The sequence below is a fragment of the Misgurnus anguillicaudatus genome, chromosome 6 (assembly GCF_027580225.2).
Source record: "Misgurnus anguillicaudatus chromosome 6, ASM2758022v2, whole genome shotgun sequence".
Classification (NCBI taxonomy): domain Eukaryota; kingdom Metazoa; phylum Chordata; class Actinopteri; order Cypriniformes; family Cobitidae; genus Misgurnus; species Misgurnus anguillicaudatus.
The window spans coordinates 19,244,074-19,264,866 of record NC_073342.2 but is presented as its reverse complement, the minus strand read 5'-3'; the positions used below and the strand labels follow the sequence as shown (position 1 = coordinate 19,264,866).

Sequence of the window (20,793 nt, the reverse complement as noted above, 5' to 3'; positions counted from 1 at the left end):
AATCTACTTTTTCTAACCATAATGCATAGTGCTAGAAGCCCTAACATCCATACGCAGCACAAAAGTCCGGCATCGTCCATGAATTCGAAGTACAGGTGGACATAGCAGCTTTACCTAGATACTTCCTATGACAAGACCCCTGTTCTAAGATGGTGGCGGTTTTGACGCATGCTCAGAACCCCAAGGCGACATCTAGTGTATATATCTATGACCCCTCCCTTTCAAAACACATAGTGAAGCTACGGTTGCCGCCACAGGACAAACACGTCATAATCTGATACACTGTATTGACAAAACACACCTATAGAAAAGTTTCTCCATTTAGGGCTACTGTAGAAACATGACGCCAACTTCCATGTTAGGGGACACTGCACGGTGTATTTAGATTAAAACGGCTCATTCTAAAGTAATAAAACAATGCAGTTTATTTTGTAAGGTCTTTAAACATCACTAATAATATCATTATGTGTATTGTATTGCATTTCTGTCAAGAGATCCTTCTAAAAGTTACACAATGCACCTTTAAAGTATCCAAAAAGTGATGCACCACCTTTCCTTCTCTTTGTTACAGTCAGAATATGAAAAGATGAAAGGAAAACTAGAGGAACGACTAAACTCAAGAATCGAGTCAAAAACCAAAGACATAGAGAAAGTCATGATGGAAAACGAACGCTTGCGTAAAGATATTAAAAAGGTTTTTATTTACTTCCCCTTAATCCCAATATATGTAGTCTTTATAGAATGTTTAAAACATATTTGCAAAATTGTAGGAGACGGAGGCCGCAGAGAAGCTGAGGGTCACAAAGGCAAGCCTTGAAGTAACCAATGAGAAGTTAAGGGCTGAGCTTGAGGAGACCAATCAGAAGCTTTTATTCGCCCAGTCAAAGGGGCCATCTTTAGAAGGGGCAGATAGCAAAACTTGGAAATCTTCAGTCGTCACCAGGTATTATCTATTGCAGGGGTTTTCACACTTTTTGGTCAGCCGAGCACCCTTGATCTATTATTTACCCCCTGAGATTTTAACTTTTTTCCCACAATTGACAAGTTATCTTGTCAATTAAAGCAACAGTAAAAAGTTTTTGCTCTTTGCTCCCCCTACAGGTTAGAAGCGTAATTGTTCATTACCACTGGTGTAAATACTGCAGCATAGCTGGCTCTGATTGGATTGTAGGTCTGCCGTAATGCAAGTTTTTGTAGTTTTTACTCGAACTACAGGACCACTACCCGACGGTTGGAAACTTCTTTAGTGCGGTTTTGGCTGATAGAGGGCTGCAAAGCGAATGTGAAAGTGTCATTCACCCTGTTTTGAGTGGATGAACCACTGAAACTTTTTTGGAAATGTTATTTTAAGGTAAAAAAACTCTTTGGTGTTGCTTTAAGAGAAAACATTTCCCTGCCAATGATGCTTTTCTGATGAGTTTTTATCCGTTATTATCCACTAGGGGGCGCTCCTATCAAATTTTTTACAAAACTGAAGCATCAACTAATTCTATAACATTGTAAACACAGTGTATGTTTTGCTCGTAGTTTTGATACTGATCCCTAACAAAAGACTTTTACGAAAAATGAAATTATTTCAGCTTTTTGCGCAAAATTTTGTGTTTTTGAAGAAACCTAAGAGGTTATAAAACAAATGAAGATAGGATGAAACTTTTCTGTTTTGTTTGTTTATTTGCTTGTTTGATTAAAAGCAGAGGGGTCCTTTCATTTTAAATATATTGTATGTTTATATATTTATAGAAAACATTTTTCCTGAAAGATTTTGGGAAATTTTCCTGCAAGGTTTTGTTTTACAAAAGATTTGTGAAAATCACAAAAAATGCTGGCGGGGAATGAGTTAAGTAATATTTTAATAGCACATTTGCATGTTACTTTCAAAACATTTATTTTTCATTACGTTTTCATCAGTAGTATTTTACATGGTTATTGTTATTATTGGACCTTCATCAAATTTTATAAAACCTATCTGTCTATTTTGCACAAGTTCTAATTTTTCTGATTTATTTTAGTGTTGTATTATGGTCACATGACATGGAGGTTAAACAAATAAAATATATATTTTTGTTGGTATTTTGTTTTTAGATTTTAGTCAAAATACTAACAAAAAAAAATATTTTATATATATATATTTTTTATGACAATTAATTATTTTTCATCAACTCACGAACCCCCTGCAATTCCCTCGCCAACCACCAGGGTCTCGCGAACCCCCGTTTTTTTTTCAGTTTTACCCTCATGGATAAAACTAAAGTCGTAGGTGTGAAACATTATCATGTAAGTGAAAACAATATTCATTATTCTGTGTTATTCTCCAAAGACTATTTGAAAACAAAATGAAAGAACTTGAAAATGACATCTCAAAGAAAAACTCCAGCATATCCAAACTGAAAGCACAACTACAAGAAGCAAACGAGAAACAACAATCGACACAAAATACCATCATCCAGCTGAAGGAGCAGGTGAGATGTTTCAAATTTATTTACTAAAATCATGGTTCATAGTGATGAAGATATGTATGTTCAAACATGAGAAACACTTTATTTAATCTATCTAATATGTATTAACAGGTAGACCTCCTGAAAAACGTTCCTATAGAAGCTACAACTGATGAAGGTCTTGCCAAGGAATATCAGTCGCTGAGGTAAATCTCTCAACAGGGCAATGTCAGTAGACTTGACTGTAAGATAATGCTTATTAATGATCAAATATTTCCAATGCTCAATTTAGATTGAGCAATAAACAGCTTGAGAGAGACAAAGCTCAACTTCTTCACCAGATCCAAAGGTACAATGAGCAGTATGGAATTAACCTTACAGGGCCAGGTAAGTTCAATACTGACTTTCTATCAAATTGACATTGTGCTGTTTCTACAATCTTTAATTTCTGTGAATTGTTCTCTGTCTAGGATACAATGAGCTCCAGGAACAGATAAAAATGGCCCGAAATGATAAAAAGAAATTACAGGTAGGTTATGCGTCAAGACATGGATCTTCAACAGGGGGTGTGTGGTGGTATTTCTGGGGGTCTGTTAAATATTGTTGAAACTCGCCATGAAACGGAAGTAGCGATTGTCTAAATTTTCCTCGTGGTTTATTGACGTATATCCGAGCGAAATGGCTTCTAAATGAAAAAAGGTGGGGCTGGACCTGAATTCGTCCATCGAGAATTGATTGGATCGTTTAAAGCTTGGTCATGTTGCTAATTGGTGAATGTTGCAATCTTTTCCAGGACTCCGCCCACCTGCCATACCAATATTAAGTTACTCCCAAAAAAAGAAACTAATTGCTTTTCTTATGTACTTTTCATGGAAAGTAATGCTTACGTTACTTTTTAGTTACTTTTGCGTTACTTTTTCTTTTTCTGTGATAATACGACTACTTTTAGTTTAATTCAATACATAATTTTTTTATCGAATTAATTAAACTAAAAACCTCGCTTTACTTTTTTAAAACGTAACTCAAATATTAAAGGGACACCATGAAACTTTTGGCCACTAGGGGGTGCTAGACACGTATTTTTCACTTCTAGCGCCCCTAGAGCCCACAAGCGCCGCAGCACTGTCGCAAAGGAAAGGAACTGGCCAACCTTAAAACTAAACTAAAAACTAAACATTTAAAATGCTAAACGATCAACATTTTGAGACAACAGGGAGAAACGCAGTCATGTTACAACTTTCTGATGAGGAACTCGTCGTGGCAGAAGCCATTTCTCAATCTGAAGGTTGCAGCCTCCGGATGTCGTATTTCACAATATTAACAATTACAAAGTTGACTATTATACTTAGTTAATCGTAAATTGTTGCAGTATGCTTATGACTTGCGAATGTAATGCTCAGTTTACCTTAATAACCCAGGCTTCATGACGTGTGCAGCCTGCATATTTGACCTCCGGAGGCTGCAGCCTTCCAATTCAGAAACGACCAGACGTATTTCCTTGCCTTTTTCCAAACAAATATTGTTGCATCCTCTCTCTCTCTCTCGCCACCAGGATTTTCCGCAATGGCGCTCGTTATTCCTCTTTTTTGTGTGAAAATCGCTCCAAATCCAAGTAAACCGATGCGTTTAGGTCTGCCGCTTTGTAATACGTCACGCGAGTGACAGCGGAACGCAGCAAATGAGGAAGAGAGAAGAGAGAAACGCTCGGATCTGATTGGTGAATGAATAGGGTTTGGTTTTCCACTGTGAGCAAGTTTGAGTGCTATAGCATCCTGGATTGTAATGTAAATATCATAGACACAGTAAAAAGAAAGGTAAATACGTGAACACAGCATCTGAATACAGGGAACTATATGCAATATAATCGCCGTAATTTATAAAGAACATCGCATTTATGTATGAATCAAGAGTTTATATAAAAAAATTGCCTTAAAGGGGAATCGAACCCGGGTCGCCCGTGTCATAGGTCCGTGACACTAAAGACTGTGCCACAGAGTCACATAATAGAAACTGCTCTCTACACTCCTTAAGTAGCCTCCAGCAAAATTCACGTTAAAAACAAATTGTGTGGAGGAAGTGACGTATGCCGTAAAGCAGTCGAATTTTGTAGTTTTTTTTGTGCTCTGGTTACTACCACAAACCCTAAGTTTTAAAATACGAGTAAAAGTGATACAGACCCCGTCAGGCTATGGTAGACATGTCATTCAACCTATTTAAAGTCGATGTACTATCACAAGGGTCTTGAAAATGTATTATGAAGGTTGAAAAATTACATGGTGTCACTTTAATGTGTACATTCAAAAAGGAATGCATTGCTTTACTTGTTACTTCAGAAAAGTTAAATTATTACGTAATGCATGTTTTTTGTAATGCGTTTCCCCCAACACTGATAATGAGGGAACATGAATTTAAAAAAATGAAGCTTACAGATTAGTAATTTGTGAAAAAGCACAATATTCCAAAACAAATGACAGTTTTTCATTTTAATTTCATTTCGACGTATGCATTAATAGGCTTTAGTTCTGGGCAAAGATTAATCGTGAGTAATTGCATAATAAATAAAAGTGAGTTTTTGCATAATTTGTGTGTAATTATTGTGTATATTTAAACACACAAACATGCATGTATACCTTTTTTATTTATTTTTTATTTATATATAAATTAATTATATTAATAAATACATTATTTATATATTATTGATAAATTATATAAATATACACATAGCCTACATGTAAATGTTTCTTAAATACATACATGAATGTGTGTATTTATTTGTACAAAATAAGTACACACATATATTATGCAAAAACTCACTGCCCACCACTACTAATAATGTAAATTATTTAAAAAAAAAAAGGTTCCCATTCAAATCTATTCAGTAAATGAAAAATTTTATGTAGTACAGTATGTATGTGTCGATATAAAAAATGCTTATTTAAATTTGTAATGCTGCCATCATAACAAAATATGTAAGTCCAGTCTTAATGTAATACATTTACTGGGGTCCTTGCTCCTCCTCTCTACGCATTAACAGGCCCTTGGCCTAAAAATTTAAAACTGCCTTAAAAGGCTACCACTATTTTTTTTTTAAACATTCTCTTTATTGGTTTTTTTGCATTGGCACAAAGAAAAATTTCAACAATATTCACTTTGCAGATACAGTATACAATACTGTTCTTTCATATGTAAGTAAATTATATTTGAGTACAGGTGATAATATAGAGGAAAAAGAAAGAGAGAAGGGAAGAGAAAAAAAAAAAAAAAAAAAAAAAAAAAAAAGAAGGGGGGGATCATGGGATCAGGGTTCAATTATTGCTGTCTTATTAAAGTAATTAATAAATGGTTCCCATACTGCATAAAAGTTATCAGTCTTGTTTTTTAAAGAAAATCTAATCTTTTCGAGCTGAAGGTGGTACATAATATCTTTAACCAGGACAGAGCAACGAGGTGGATTTTTCTGTTTCCAATTAAGCAAAATCAGTCTGCGTGCTAGGAGTGTAATAACACCAAGCACAATACACTGACTTTTAGAGAGCTCCATACTGTCACTACTAGTACCAAAGATAGCCAGAATCGGGTCTGGGTCTATCGGTCTTTCCAACACCTTTGATAGCAATTGAAAAACCGAAATCCAATAATTCTGAATACTAGGGCAATTCCAGAACATATGTCCTAGTGTGGCTGGTGTTTGACAGCATCTGTCGCATAATGGGTCCACCGAAGAGAACATCTTTGAGAGCTTTAGTTTAAATAGGTGAAGTCTGTGTAAGATCTTGAACTGTATTAAACCATGCCTGATGCACAAAGAAGAAGAGTGAACCCGTTCTTGGGCTGCTTCCCATTGCCAGTCGGTGATATCTATTCTAAGATCTTCTTGCCAAGCTGCTCTTAAATTTTCTAATGAGACATCGCATTCCAACCGTGATAATTTATTATATATGGTGGATATTCCTCCTTTAATAAATGGATCCGACAAAAACATTGAATCCATCTGAGAAATTAACGGTTCATTAGGGAACGACGGGAAATTCTTTTGAGCAAAACTGCGAGCTTGCAAATATTTAAAAAAGTGTGAATTAGGTAGTTGAAATATTTGTTGTAGCTGCTGAAATGTCGGAAATTTTTTGTTAATAAATAAATTTTGAAAGGAATGAATTCCTTTTTTGAACCAGGTCTGAAATATTGAATCCATTTGGGAAGGGGGAAATGTGCGATTGGCAGTTAAAGGACTTAAAATAGAGCACATGGCATTTAAAGTGTCTTCTTATCTGGTTCCAAATTTTGAGTGAGTTGGAAACCACCGGATTGCTTATTCGAGTTAAAGTGGGGGCAGACAAAGCTGAATAAATTAAAGCTGGCCAAGAGGAAGGTGAGCATGCCTCATTTTCCATCTCACACCACTCTATTTGTCTTTCCCGTAGGCCAAACGAAAGTGCTCTTATATTACACGCCCAGTAGTACAACTGGAAATGAGGCAGACCCATCCCGCCCTTTGATTTAATCCTCTGTAAATATACCTTCTTGAGTCTGGGGGTCTTGTTATTCCAAATAAATTGGGTAATCATTTTATCCAGATTTTTAAAAAACGCTTTAGTAATGTAAACTGGGATACACTGAAAGACAAATAAATATTTGGGCAAGATACTCATTTTCACCATATTAATACCAGTGATGCCACAGTTACTTTGAAAAAGTAATCTGATTACTGATTACTGATTACTCCTTTAAAAAGTAACTAAGTTACTTTACAGATTACTTGATTTTAAAAGTAACTAAGTTAGATTACAAGTTACTTTGTTAGTTACATTCCAGTAGCTGCCAACAACACCCCCACTGCCTCAACATTAAAAATGACAACCGGTTTTGCCAACACTCACTTTATTGGAAGAGCATTTTAACAGTAACGTCAACAATGTATCTCCTGACATTTTAAGTTGAACTGTTGTGTTTTAAAAAACTCTAATATATAGTCTTTCTTGACTTCACTTAACATAAATAGGGGAGAGCAGGGGCCATTTTCAGAAAAACTTAATTTTAAAAGCTAATGTTTTAGACAGAGATATATTTTTGCTGTGGTCAATAACTCACAAGTGTGGTCTATCAATACCAGCTGGAATTTTGAACAAATGTAAAACGACTTCTGTATAATTTCACTTTAAACAAGAGTAGTGAATTGTTACTTTTGACCTTGACAGCAGGGACGAAAGTAACACACAGGTGGGTCAAAATTAACACAACAAAACATGATAGATTTTTGTGTTACACTTGTTTTTATTAAATATATATGACTATGACCTCTTTAACATGTAACTGCAAACTTATTTTGTCATTTATCTTTGTAAAAAATAATTAAATTACATTTTTATTTTAAATTTCAGTTTTATCAAATGTTTCAAAAGCAACCAACAGTACAAACTTAAATTGCTGAGACTAAAAAAATAATTCAATAGTTTGAACACTATGAAAATAAAATTAAATCAAATTAGAATAATATAATTTTTTACCATATTATACACAGTATTAGCAGCGGGACAAAACTAACAAGTGTTACTTTTGACCCGACAGGATCTATTTACTCTATAAACTCGACTTACTTTTATTTTGAAAAACTGAGAAGTCTTCAGGATGTTATATACCTTGTAGATTTATCAGTATTGTAACACATGAAACGAGAAACACAACGCGAAAAAAGAAAAAAAGACCGCTTTTGGAATGTACTTATCATGGTTGAAAACACAGTTCTGGATCTACACGTGGAAATCGGTGAGTAAATAACGCGATATTTGACAACTCTTCAGAGGTTATGTGCTAATATGCTGTCATAGTGAGATGCAGATGTTATCAGGCTTGGAGAAAATCGCTTTGTTACTTTCGTTTTTCAACTCTCCCACACTTACTGGTTTGCACTGAAGTCCAGCTTTTGTTGTTTGGGTATTGGATGACCTCCTGCTCACTGCTTCTCACCACCGGGTGGGACTTGCTCTTAGTTTCACTGTCTGCGCCGTGCCGCGACTCCAAACACTAATTTGACGTAGTGTTTTTGTAGCTGCATCTCTCTTCTCTCTCCATTGTACGTTGTTTACGTTTGTGTCGCTTACACGTGACCTGAATTGTCCTCGTGCTGAAAACGTGACTTGTCGCACATCTGACTTTACTTCTCGAGACGCAAGAAGAAATATACAAGAAAATATATATTTTACTAAGGAAAATTTCAAAAATAGTAACGCACAGTGACTTGGATAAGTAACTTTAATCTGATTACTGGTTTGGAAATATTAACGCGTTAGATTACTCGTTACTAAAAAAAGTGGTAAAATTAGAGTAACGCGTTACTAAGTAACGCGTTACCGGCATCACTGATTAATACGACCTGCTAAAGAAATGAAAAGTTTGGACCATTTCTTAAAAGTCTGTTCTGTGTATTCACGTAACTTCAGAATATTTTCTTTATAGAGTTTAGAAAAGCATTTAGTTATGGTAATACCTAGGTATTTAAACGAGTTTACTATTTTAAAAGGAAGGTGGGATAGTGTTTCAAGTTGGTCCTTAGGGTTGATTGGAAATACAACACTTTTTGAAAAATTAATCTTGTACCCTGAGATTTTGCCGAATTTATCTAAGATTGACATAATGATTGGCACTGATTGTGAGGGGTTGGAGATATAGACTAACAGGTCATCGGCATATAATGAAACTTTGTGTTCTTTTCCCCCTCTCATTATTCCACTATAGGCTGTTGATGCACGTAAAGAAATTGCTAAGGGTTCTATTGCTAAAGCAAATAGCAGGGGTGAAAGAGGACAACCCTGTCTTGTGGAGCGATTTAATTGAAAGTAGCTAGAATTATTATTGTTTGTTTGTATAGAAGCTTGAGGGCGAACATATAACAATTTAATAAGTGAGATAAAAGTAGGACCAAATCCAAATTTTTCCAGAGTGGCAAAGAGGTAATCCCACTCAACCCTATCAAACGCTTTTTCAGCATCCATAGATATGAGTACTTCAGGTTGGGTTGGATTGGGTTTAGATGTGTATATTATATTTAGTAATCTTCTAATGTTAAAAAATAGGAGGCGATTTCTGATGAATCCTGTTTGATCTGTGGAGATCACTGTTGGAAGAGCTTTATCGAGACGGGTGGCTAAAACCTTGGCCAGTATTTTGTTGTCCACATCAAGAAGACTAATAGGTCTATATGAACCAGGGTCTAAAGGGTCTTTATCTACCTTGTGTATTAAAGAAATATTTGCCTGATAAAATGTTGGTGGTAAACAGCCTTTCTCAAGTGATTCATTAAAGACCTCTAAAAGTAATGGAGAGATTTGATCACTGAAAGATTTATAAAATTCGACTGTAAAACCGTCCGGACCTGGGGCTTTTGAACTTTGCATATTGGATATCGCTTGTTTTATTTCCATAATAGTTAGTGATTGTTCCAAGATATCCCTGTCTTCCATACTTAAAGATGGAATGTCAAGTGGTTCAAAAAACTGTTCTATACATTTTGGGTCTTTAATAGATTCTGAGGAGTATAGTTTGACATAAAATTTCTTAAAAATATTATTTATTTCCTGTGGGTCAAATGTACTTTGTCCTGTATCTTTCCTAATTTCCGTTATCAGTCTTGATGCAGCAGTTTCTTTAATTTGCCGAGCCAGAAGTTTACCTGCTCTTTCTCCATGCTCATAATATGTGGCTTTCGCCCGTATCAGTCGATCAGTGGTCTCTGAGGTGGAAAGTAACTGAAATTCTGACTGGAGAGAGAGCCTCTTCTTATACAATTCTGGGGAGGGGGAAGTTGCATACTCGTGATCTATTTCTAGTATACTGTCCATTAATTTCTTTTTTTTTTCTTTACGCTGCTTCTTGATTAGGATGTTATAAGAAATAATTTGTCCGCGCATATATGCTTTAAATGCCTCCCAGATTGTGGATTTGGAAACATCAGTCGTATTATTTGTCTCTAAATACAGTCCAATTTGGGCTTTGATTTGTTCTACAAATACCTTGTCTGCCAATAAACTATTATCAAACCTCCATTTAAATGTGTCATATTTGGTTTCAAATAATATCTGAAGACTTAGGGGGCTATGGTCTGATAATACCATTGCTTCGTAGTCACAGTTTGAGACCGCTGACAAAAGCTTGTAATCAATTAAAAAAAAATCTATCCTAGAATAGGAGTGGTGGACGGGTGAGAAAAAAGAATATTTTCGTCGGTTTGGGAAGGTAAATCTCCATGGATCAATAATTTTAAAGTTTTTCATAAATGTTTGTAGTAGTTTGGCTGATTTAGATAGGGGTATTGTTCTTTTTGAAGATCTGTCCAAGAATGGGTCTAAAACTAAATTAAAGTCACCTCCCATTATCAGTTTATGTGTATCTAGGTTGGGCAAAATGTTTAAAATAGATGATATAAATTGTTCATCGTCTATATTAGGGGCATAGATATTAACTAACAATACTAGTGTGTTGTAGAGTTTTCCTGCTATTATAACATAACGCCCACTGGAGTCAGAAATAACTTTTGTTGCAGTGAATTGAGTGTTTTTCTTTATGAGTATTGCTGTACCTCTAGACTTGAAATTAAAGTTTGAATGAAAGATTTGTCCCACCCACCTTCCTTTTAATCGGCCATGGTCTTGGTTCCTTAAATGCGTTTCTTGTAAAAACGCGATATCTGCCCCCAGTCTTCCAAGGTGAGATAATACATTACCTCGTTTAATAGCCCCGTTAAGCCCCTTACAATTCCAAGAGACAAATTGAACTGAATTTTTCTTGGCAGCATTTACTTTCATTTCAGGCTAAGAGACTCGAAAAGTATTATAAAGATTTGCTTTTGTAAAGAGGGGATGTGGAAAAAAGAAGAAAAAAAAGTAAAAAAAAAAGTAAAAAAAAGTGCCAATTCGTTTTCTTTAACAACTTCGAACAACATGAACAACATGAACATTTTGAACAGTAGCTCCTTTCACTTTTCTCTGATTGAGAGTTATACAAAAACGAATAGAGCAGGTTTAGAAATCCCTTTTTAACCATCATTCCAACAAAAAGGTTAGCAATCACACTGACTTACCACTTAGCTCCTTTCTGAAAATAATAAAGAAAAAAAATGCTCTATAGACCTATTAACACTTGTTATTCTTACACTTTAACATTTGTCAGGTTAAATTACAGTTCTTTTCCTGGTAGATTTGACTATAGATTTAGTCACCATAAGAGTCCAAAGATATGTTTAAATAATATGAGTCTTTGCTTGCGTGCTGTAGTGTAAATGTTAACAAATGCGGTACCTCAGCCTATCATATAGGCTACAGTTCGGCTATCAGGTTTGAAATTTCTTCTCGACAAATTTCTCAGCTTCTCGAGGGTGTTCGAATGTGTACCTGATTCCTTCCACGATGATTGCCAATTTGGCTGGGTAGAACAGACTATAGTTTATCCCGGCGTTGCGTAGTTTGGCTTTCACTGGATTGAATGCGGCGCGTAGTTTGCCAACCTCTGGACACACATCTGGGAAGATGTGTACCGGGGATCCCTTGTAGTAAAGACGGCCTTTATTCCTCGACAGCTTCAGAATTTTTTCCTTGTCAGAATAGTAGTGAAAACGGGCGATTATTGCTCGGGGCCTCTCTCCCGGTTTCGGCTTCGGCGCGAGCGTCCTGTGCGCACGGTCCACAGTCATACTGGAATCCCCCAAGTCATCGGCTCCGAATAGCTCCATCAGCAAGTCTTTAGTGAAACGAATTGGATTTCCCGCCTCCGCTCCTTCTGGAACCCCAACGAATCTTAAATTCTGTCGCCGACTTCGATTCTCCAAATCCATGCATTTTTCACGTATTCTCTTATGTTCTTTGGTCATGACTTCATGGGACTGTTCTATTGCGGTCACCCTGTCCATCGTTTCACTCAGTGCTTTCCCTATCTCCGTGCACTCACTCACCGATTCGGCCTGCGCTTTGTGTAAGGCAGCCAGCTCCGGAAAGATTTCCTCTCGCAGCGCGCGCATGTCTGCTTTCATCTCTTCTCGATTCTTTTGCATTTCCAGATGTAGGTTTTCAATTTGTGATTTAATGTCCTTAATCACAGCTTCTCTGTGTGTGTGCAGTTCTGCTCTAAGTGCACTTAGTGAAATAGGAGAATCATCGTGTTGCACATGTTCGTCCATTTTTCTTTCGCCACTTTCCACCTTCGTATTACGCTGATTCGTCGATGTAACTTTTTTGCACGAACTCGGTTTCATGTCAAAATATACGTAGCAAAGACTCCTTAACAAGACTGATAAAGGTTTGCACGACTGATTAGTCTATTGAGCAATTATTACTTATTTATTCGAGGAGCTCCCTTTCTCTGCTGCTCACTCCATGCGGGCGGAAGCGGAAGTCAAGAGGCTACCACTATTTAACTAATTTAAATGTGGCAGATAATTTGGTCCCTTCATAAATGTTTTCTATTTTTAAGGATGAGGTCAGAAAACTGACCAGCGAGCTGGAAAACTTTGACCCAACGTTTTTCGAAGAACTCGAGGATCTGAAGTTCAACTACAATCTGGAGGTGAAGAAAAACATTGTGCTTGAGGAACAGTTGAGGAAACTGTCGGATCGGTTCGGGGTGGCTGTTGAAATTCCAGTTGATGTATCTATTAGCTAACAGACAGATGTACAACTTGCGCTGTGTATTTTATTGTCACAACTGGAACAAAAATGATAGACTTTTAATGTGGCTTTATATTCTTACATTATAATGTTTTATATAAAGTAGCTGCATATTTATTTTTGTAAAGTATTCATGCTTCGGTTTTACAATATTTATGATTTGTGCCTGACTAAGGAAAAGTTTGCTTTTAGCCTTTTACACAAAACAAACAATCTAACCATCACTGCCTCATTTCTGAGTCTCCTTAGATGTAATAAATTAATATCAATGTACAAAACCATTTTTGATGTTGAGGTCATTACTACCGGTACCTAACATATTTAAACAAAAAAACTGTGACATTTTAGTAATGACACACCTGTCATATTAAGTGTTATCAATGAAGATGTTTCGACCTTTAGGCCATGTTAAGGAATTTGCATATGTGAACAGTAAATAGGAATGTTTGATAGTTTGAAATAGGGGATCAGGGTTCAAACTGGATGTCCCGTATGCAGCAAAATTGTTGTCCATTTATGCCGGAGAAAAATTTTAACAAGTCTTTCTCTGAGACATCTGTATCAGAATCTGTTTGGTCTACATGGATGACCACAGGTCTGGTGTTCAAGAAGGTGTCACTAAGAGGCCATTTCAGTCCAAGGTGATGCCGATGTATCTGGAGAACAAGATTTGAATAGCTTTCAGATTAAATAACCAAACCAATAACTTGTGAGAGATTGTTTTACCTTTACAAGCGTGCCATCATTACAGTGCCATACGATTCCTTCCACTCGACCCTCCTGACATTCCTGAAACCAGGAATTCAACTGCTGGAATTCCACTGGAGGAGGGTTTCTGATCTGTAGGATCCCGTGTGGTACCAGAACATGGATTGGATGTTTCTTACTTCCCAAACCTACAGAATTGCACAGCATAATAGCCAAAACCTTGTAAGTACAATACAACAGGTGTTCCTGTAGCACAGTTGGTAGAGCATCATGTTAAAGGTTGTGGGTTTGATTCCCAGAGAATATAAACCTGATTACAGATACGGAGTGATAAATCTTGATAATTAAATGTAGAGCTTGAATGCATAAATTACACTTAAAAAACTTGCCATATGGATTTCCGTTAACATTCGTCCCGATGAGCTCTAGAGTTTGCTCCATGAGGTCTGCCAGAGGGACACTGACAATCTCAAGCAATCCTTCTTCTTTCCCTTGTACCCTCAAGACAAGTGCCACACCAGCGGGATAGTTAACCACAGAGGCGTGCCAGCAGTACTGTTTATTGGAATGGTCAACAGGAACCCAGCCTTCATGAAGGAGAATATAAGAATGTCAATGGATGTGTCTACTTTCACTAAAATATGAGCGAGAAAGAATTGTTGTGGAGCTGACCTGGAATGTGCCCGTGTTCATCCGGTACTGGATGACCGTTCTCATGCCGGACCCCGTGAGCAGGAATCCAGGACTCTGGCACTTCTCGGAAATCTTCATCTACGTTCCACACAAAGCCTGTATTTTGTAGAAAATTTTAAATATGAGATGAAGAAACGTTTTTAAAATGTTTCATTGCTTTGTGGTTTTTTAAAGGAATATTCCACTTTTATAAAAAAAAATCCTGATAATTTACTCACCCCATGTCATCCAAGATGTTTATGTTTTTCTTTGTTCAGTCGAAAAGAAATTAAGTTTTTTCTCAATTTAATCGACTTTATTGGACCCCAACATTTAACAGTTTCAATGCAGTTTAAAATTACAGTTTCAACGTAGCTCTAAACAATCCCAACCAATGCATAAGGGTCTTATCTAGGGAAACGATTTGTATTTTTTGCAAGAAAAATAAAAAATATGCACTTTTATACTTCTCGTCTTGCACTAGCCATGTGAAGCGCCAGCGTGACCATAAGTATTGCGTAATCACGTCGAAAGGTCACTACTTACATATATGAAACGCACACTCGGGGACCATTATAAAGAATAAACTGACACAAAGACATTAATTAGATTCAGTAGATTACATACAAAGTCAATGCAAAGACGAGTCACTCGCATCGCCCCACGCGAGGACGCGTCTAATCGCGTCTTTTGCGAAACTACCGCTTTATGCTACGTACACACCAATCGCGGGGCACCACGTTACTGTGGGTTCACACCAGACGCAAGATCAATGATTTGCGCGAGTAGATTACATACAAAGTCAATGCAAAGACACGATTAGACGCATCACTCACATCGCCTCACGCGAGGAAGCATCTAATCGCGTCTTTTGTGAAACTACCGCCTTTTGCTACGTACACACCTATTTACGTACACAGCTTTAAAAACGATGGTGACAATGGAGACTGATGTTCATTATACATACATTTAACAAATATACATTTAGTAATTATTAATAAGAGCAGTAATTGGTTATAAGAGAAATGTACACACATGTCATATTTTCATATTCATGTCATATTCATTGATTTACAAACAATCAAATATTTTTAAAGGAAATTCAGTTTGTATGATGTAACACCAGACGCAAGATCAACGATTTGCGCGAGTAGATTACATACAAAGTCAATGCAAAGACGCGATCAGACGATTTGCGGGAGTAGATTACATACAAAGTGAATGCAAAGACGCGATCAGAGTCTCAGACGCGTCCTCGCGTGCGATGCGAGTGACGCTACATGGGCAGCACGCCCGCCTGCGAAAACATGCGCTATTCGCCTTAAACCTGTCTTCGCCTAAGTTGAAAATATTCAACTCAAGCGAAAAATTCGCATGACACGAAGCCAAATCCCGCGAGTAATCCATAGCGAGTAATGCTACGCACACACCAAACACGGGGCATCGCGTTACTCGCTCTAAATTACTTATTTAACGGGATTTAACTTTGTGTCATGCGAATTTTTGGCTTGAGTAGAATATTTTCAACTTGGGTGAAGACGCATTTGAGGCAAATAGCGCATGTTTTCGCAGCAAACGCGCCACCCATATCACGTCATTCACATCGCCCCACGCAAGGACGCGTCTGATCGCGTCTTTGCATTGACTTTGTATGTAATCTACTTGCGCAAATCGTTGATCTCGCGTCTGGTGTGAACCCACAATAACGTGGTGCCCCGCGATTGGTGTGTACGTAGCATAAGGCGGTAGTTTTGCATGCGTCACACCTGACCTTTCGACGTGCTTTCGCATTACGTAAAGGTTGAACAGGCACATCACACGGCCGCGAGTTGTTGTGATTTAAAAGTGCGTAATTTTTATAAATATCGTTGTGCTAGATAAGACCAATTATGCCTCGGTTGGGACCGTTTAGAGCCATTTGAAGCTGCGTTGAAACTGCAATTTTAAACGGAATTGAAACTGTAAACTGTTGAGGTCCAATAAAGTCTATTAAATTGAGAAAATTCCTGGAATATTTTCCTAAAAAAAAAAAAAAAAAAAACTTAATTTCTTCTCAACTGAACAAAGTTAGACATTTTGGATGACATGGGGGTGAGTAAATTATGCAGATTTTTTTTATAAAAGTGAAATATTCCTTTAAGGGTTTAGGACAAAAATACCTTTACAGGTCTTCTGCGAATACTGATACTTTTTAAATTTCTTGTCTGCCTGCTTGGTGGGTTTCCGGTCTAAGCGGGCCCAGAGATACGTCTCCCCTTTAAAGAAAACAATCAGTAGAAGCTCATTCATCAAAAGTATCATATATTGCTTTCAAATTACGGTCAATAAAATTATTTTCTGTCTCGTTACAAATATTATACCCCTGTATTTGGTGACATAGCAGCAGGTCCCATCAATCTTCTCCGTTGCAGTTGCGCAGTGAATATCAGACTCGAGAGCTGCAGGGTTCACGTGCTCTGTGGCGACCACCTGATATTGCTGAACAGGAAAAATAGTGCTTGTGATCATCACGTTTGAAAATGTCTCAGTCAGCTTGCAGAATAAATCTAATCGATGGTATAAAAATACATAAAAATGTGTAATGATTTTATTCACACATACTGACGGTGTGTCTGCTGTCAACAACGTGCTACAATTCAGTTAATAAGAATAATCGACACGTTCAAAATGAAAACGCTGTAACACTGGACAGTAGACACGCGTCATATTCAGGCAGATCATCTCGTTTGAATTATTCATAACAGTTTAAAGGATTCTGATAATGTGAACGTGTGTGATAAATGCAGATTTTTAAAACCCACCTGACAGTCGCGTTTTCTAGACGGTTCATCTCTCACCTCCGTCAAAAACACACATGGGATTTTCTGCTGCACTGAACCCAATCGTCGCATTGTTAGTGTTGTTTATTTGCACTTTATTGATTAAATCAGATTAGCAGTTCATATGTGTTCAGTGTTATTTTCCTCCTCTCGTTCCGTTGTTGTGTTACGTTAAGGCTCGTTGTCGCCGCCTACTGGCACGGAGGGTGAGCGGTTTATTTTGTAGTGGAAAGAAAAGCTCCGATTAAAAATATTAATCAAGAGTACTACTGAAAGAAAAACCAACGTTAATTATCTTATTAATTGCATATTATATTTAGGCTATTTTAATGGTAACACGTTTTATTAATTATATTTTGCCATTACAAACATAATAATTATATCATATTCAAAATTCGTGTAAATGTCCTGTACAACATTTGACATCTTATAATCATTATATATTATGTTAATATTACATTATGTTATATTAACGTTAATATATTATGTGAATTACATAGCAACTGTAGCAAGCCTAAACTTTGAGGGCTGTCACTATTAGGAAATTTGGCTGAAGGTTAATTGCCCAATACATTTTGACGATTAATTGTCTGTTTTATTGCTTTGACATTTAATTCTCATAAATTTGTTTAAAACATATTTTTTTCAAATATTTTAAATATATATTTTTTATGTTTTAATTAAATCTTTTGCAAGGTTCACTTGGCAGTAAATATTAACACACATAACACATATTTAAAAGTAATTATTTAATGAAAATTTATTTCAAAACCTGAAAATTCTTCATTAGAAATAAACACAATAAAGTGTCTGAAAAATAACTAAAAATGCAATAAAACTAAACTGACTATACCAGAACATGCCTTAAATAGCAGCCAATCCTAATTATGATATATACGCCATCTGATATGTTCTCGTTTATACAGGCGCTGCAGCTCCCCCTTGTGTTTTTTAAAGAAATGTGCAATCATTGCGGTGATCTGAAATTATTGCGATGATTATTTAATCATTGTGACAGCCCTATCTAAACTAATTACAAAACCAAATTAGGCAAGTTTTTGCTGTTTTAAGTGTATCCTAAAATCAACCAGTCCTGAGAACAGAAAGACTAAAAATCTATTTAATGCCAGTAATTTTAGTATTTCAGCCAACAAAGAGCATCATATGCATTAATGACGACTTCTCCTTCAATAAAAGTTTAAATTACAAAGGCAGAACTATATGTTAGTATGCCTTTAAAATCACTTATTTAAGCATAGCAAGTAGATATATGTACACATGCTTGGTATTTTTATAATTTTACAATATGTCCCACGTAACTTGGACAGAAAACAACTAGGCAAGTCTCTCAGAGTGCAAAACAAAGCTCCACATGTATCATCCAGACCTTAGTAGGTCTCTACAAGCACCAGTCATTCAGTACAATCCCACGGTGTGTTGCAAACTATTTCATGTCTCCGTCAGGCTTCATACTAAAGGGCTCTAGACGTTCACTGTCAGGTAGCATGTTGTTGAGACGCTCCATCAGGGGTATCGTCTGGTCGATGCCCATCTGTATGCGCCTCAGAATCATGGACATCTCATTGACCTTTTGGATCTGCTCGGCGTACTTGGCGTAACGTTTTTGTCTCTCCTGCATGATGCTGAAAAGCGCCTCCACTGACAGGTCCATCTTTGGCAAAAACACAAGATACCACTTTACTTTTACACAGAAGTACCGGGACAGGCTTAGAAAAATACAAGATAATTAAATATTGTCAGTTTTAAGTGAACTATATACTTCTATACTTCTAACAGTATGATGTAAAGATATTTGTGGTGAATAATTTAAAAGAAATGATAGGATTGGCACCTCTTTGATCCTCTTGACCAGAGCGTTCTGGTCAAATGCGACAGCCTCTGCACACTGATGTAAATGATCTTGATATCGCACACACAACTGCAGTACCTGTGCTGAATCCAGCTTTTCTAAACAGACAGTACTGGGAGTGGTTTGCCCACTGAGTACACCTGAGTTGATGAGAGACTTAATATCAGAAATATCAACTTATCGATATCAATTTATTCCAGAAATTAGCTGCTCTGTACCTTTGAGAAGAGGCTGAAAGGTGGGAATTTCTTGTAGCTTTATGACGTCTGGATCATTATGGATGTTCCGCAATGACTGAGTTCCTTGGGTTACAACTACAATATCGTCCATTTTGGCTCTTTGCTTTGCTGGAGAGGGTACAACTGAAACAACATAAGGAAGGAATTATGATAAAACCAAATATAACATATATTAGATAATAAGAGATACCTACATTCTATCTATTTACAACACTGATCATCATTGTATTCCCTTTAAATAAACAAAAGTTTTTATTGATTTAACATTTAGTACAACTGAAGTGTTTAAGTCTGAATGCTTGTGTTCAGCATCTCCACTCTGTTCAGCACCCATGGTGCACTGAATCTATTAGTCAACACACTAACCCACTAAAAACAAGGGAACAAATCACATTCAACACATACAGTAATATAAAGCCCGATATTTACACACAATACATAGGATACGTAACGTTATATAATAACACATTTACTTAATTTTTTAACAAATGTGTATTACGTACCTTAATCTTACTCACAACAAAGGTTGTGAGACGATCAATCAAAAAGCTGATGCCGATAACACTGATACATTCAACGCAGTTTACACAAATACGGTATTATTATCACTAAATGTTAAAAATATGCATCCGGTCTGGTGACATGGAGCGCACAATGATGACGTCTTGGGTTTGTTTACATGTGACCATGGACTGACGCGATTCACTGGCCATGTTGGACTTGCGCCGCAAAAACTGACAGGAATATGACGTCAAAGTACCGCGAGAGCGATTCGAAAAATCATACGGAGGAGTATGGGTTCGCTTCGCTCTCGCGGAGCTATGTCGTCATTCGCCTGTCGGTTATTGCAGCTCCGAATGAATTTGAAGAAGCTCATTTCTACATAAAAAGCTGTACAGTATTTTTTTTTATATGCTATAATAGTATCTGTTTAACAATTTTACTTATAAAGAAATCAAACAAATAAATTGATCGTATATTATTATTAAAGATTGCTGCAATGGAATGTTGGATGTATGACTCTAAAAGCGCAGATGAAATTGCCAGAGATATTTAACAATACATGTTATATATTTATATCAATAATGATCAAGCCACAAAAATATTATATTTAAATGTTTACTTGTTATTATGGGTTTCTCAATGCATACAAATATCTGACCTGTTATAGCTTGCACAGCAGGTAGGAAATATATTTAACTCCACCCATAATTATCGTCAAGCTTGTTTATTTGTCAGATCTTGTTGTGAGGTTTAAAATCCAGATTTTTTAGGCAACTCAGACACAGAGTATATCAAAGCATAGGCTTTTAATGTATGTTCAGCTGTAAACCAAAACAAAATATGAGAATTTGTATGGTATATCATGAAATATATGTTAATATCACACCTGGAAAC

The 20,793-nt window shown here is 36.5% G+C and overlaps 3 protein-coding genes across 5 annotated transcripts in view; 1 reads left to right on the top strand and 2 right to left on the bottom strand.

Annotated features, from left to right (window-relative positions):
• cep290 (centrosomal protein 290) overlaps positions 1 to 13,311 on the top strand; it is a 50,759-nt gene extending 37,448 nt beyond the window's left edge. For all 3 annotated transcript variants that reach the window (XM_055191721.2, XM_055191720.2, XM_055191718.2), the window contains 7 exons: positions 572 to 694; positions 771 to 943; positions 2,318 to 2,459; positions 2,568 to 2,641; positions 2,728 to 2,822; positions 2,906 to 2,964; positions 12,894 to 13,311. In XM_055191721.2, coding sequence (XP_055047696.2) covers positions 572 to 694; positions 771 to 943; positions 2,318 to 2,459; positions 2,568 to 2,641; positions 2,728 to 2,822; positions 2,906 to 2,964; positions 12,894 to 13,082 — 855 coding nt within the window. In that variant the 3' untranslated portion in view covers positions 13,083 to 13,311. The remainder of the gene's footprint in view (positions 1 to 571; positions 695 to 770; positions 944 to 2,317; positions 2,460 to 2,567; positions 2,642 to 2,727; positions 2,823 to 2,905; positions 2,965 to 12,893) is intronic.
• A 107-nt stretch (positions 13,312 to 13,418) lies between these two features.
• Positions 13,419 to 17,473, bottom strand: rlig1 (RNA 5'-phosphate and 3'-OH ligase 1). The gene is made up of 7 exons (XM_055191724.2): positions 17,269 to 17,473; positions 16,828 to 16,945; positions 16,627 to 16,722; positions 14,468 to 14,584; positions 14,185 to 14,382; positions 13,814 to 13,983; positions 13,419 to 13,743 (listed from the first exon to the last, which is right to left on the bottom strand). Exons 1-7 carry the CDS (start codon positions 17,356 to 17,358, stop codon positions 13,555 to 13,557), a joined length of 978 nt encoding a protein of 325 aa, XP_055047699.2. The 5' UTR covers positions 17,359 to 17,473; the 3' UTR covers positions 13,419 to 13,554.
• Positions 17,474 to 18,390: 917 nt separating this feature from the next.
• Positions 18,391 to 20,075, bottom strand: borcs5 (BLOC-1 related complex subunit 5). The gene is made up of 5 exons (XM_073868679.1): positions 19,899 to 20,075; positions 19,677 to 19,764; positions 19,375 to 19,523; positions 19,139 to 19,296; positions 18,391 to 18,958 (listed from the first exon to the last, which is right to left on the bottom strand). The coding sequence occupies exons 2-5, from the start codon at positions 19,727 to 19,729 to the stop codon at positions 18,731 to 18,733; spliced, it is 588 nt and encodes a 195-aa protein (XP_073724780.1). The 5' UTR covers positions 19,730 to 19,764; positions 19,899 to 20,075; the 3' UTR covers positions 18,391 to 18,730.
• Positions 20,076 to 20,793: the final 718 nt, after the last annotated feature.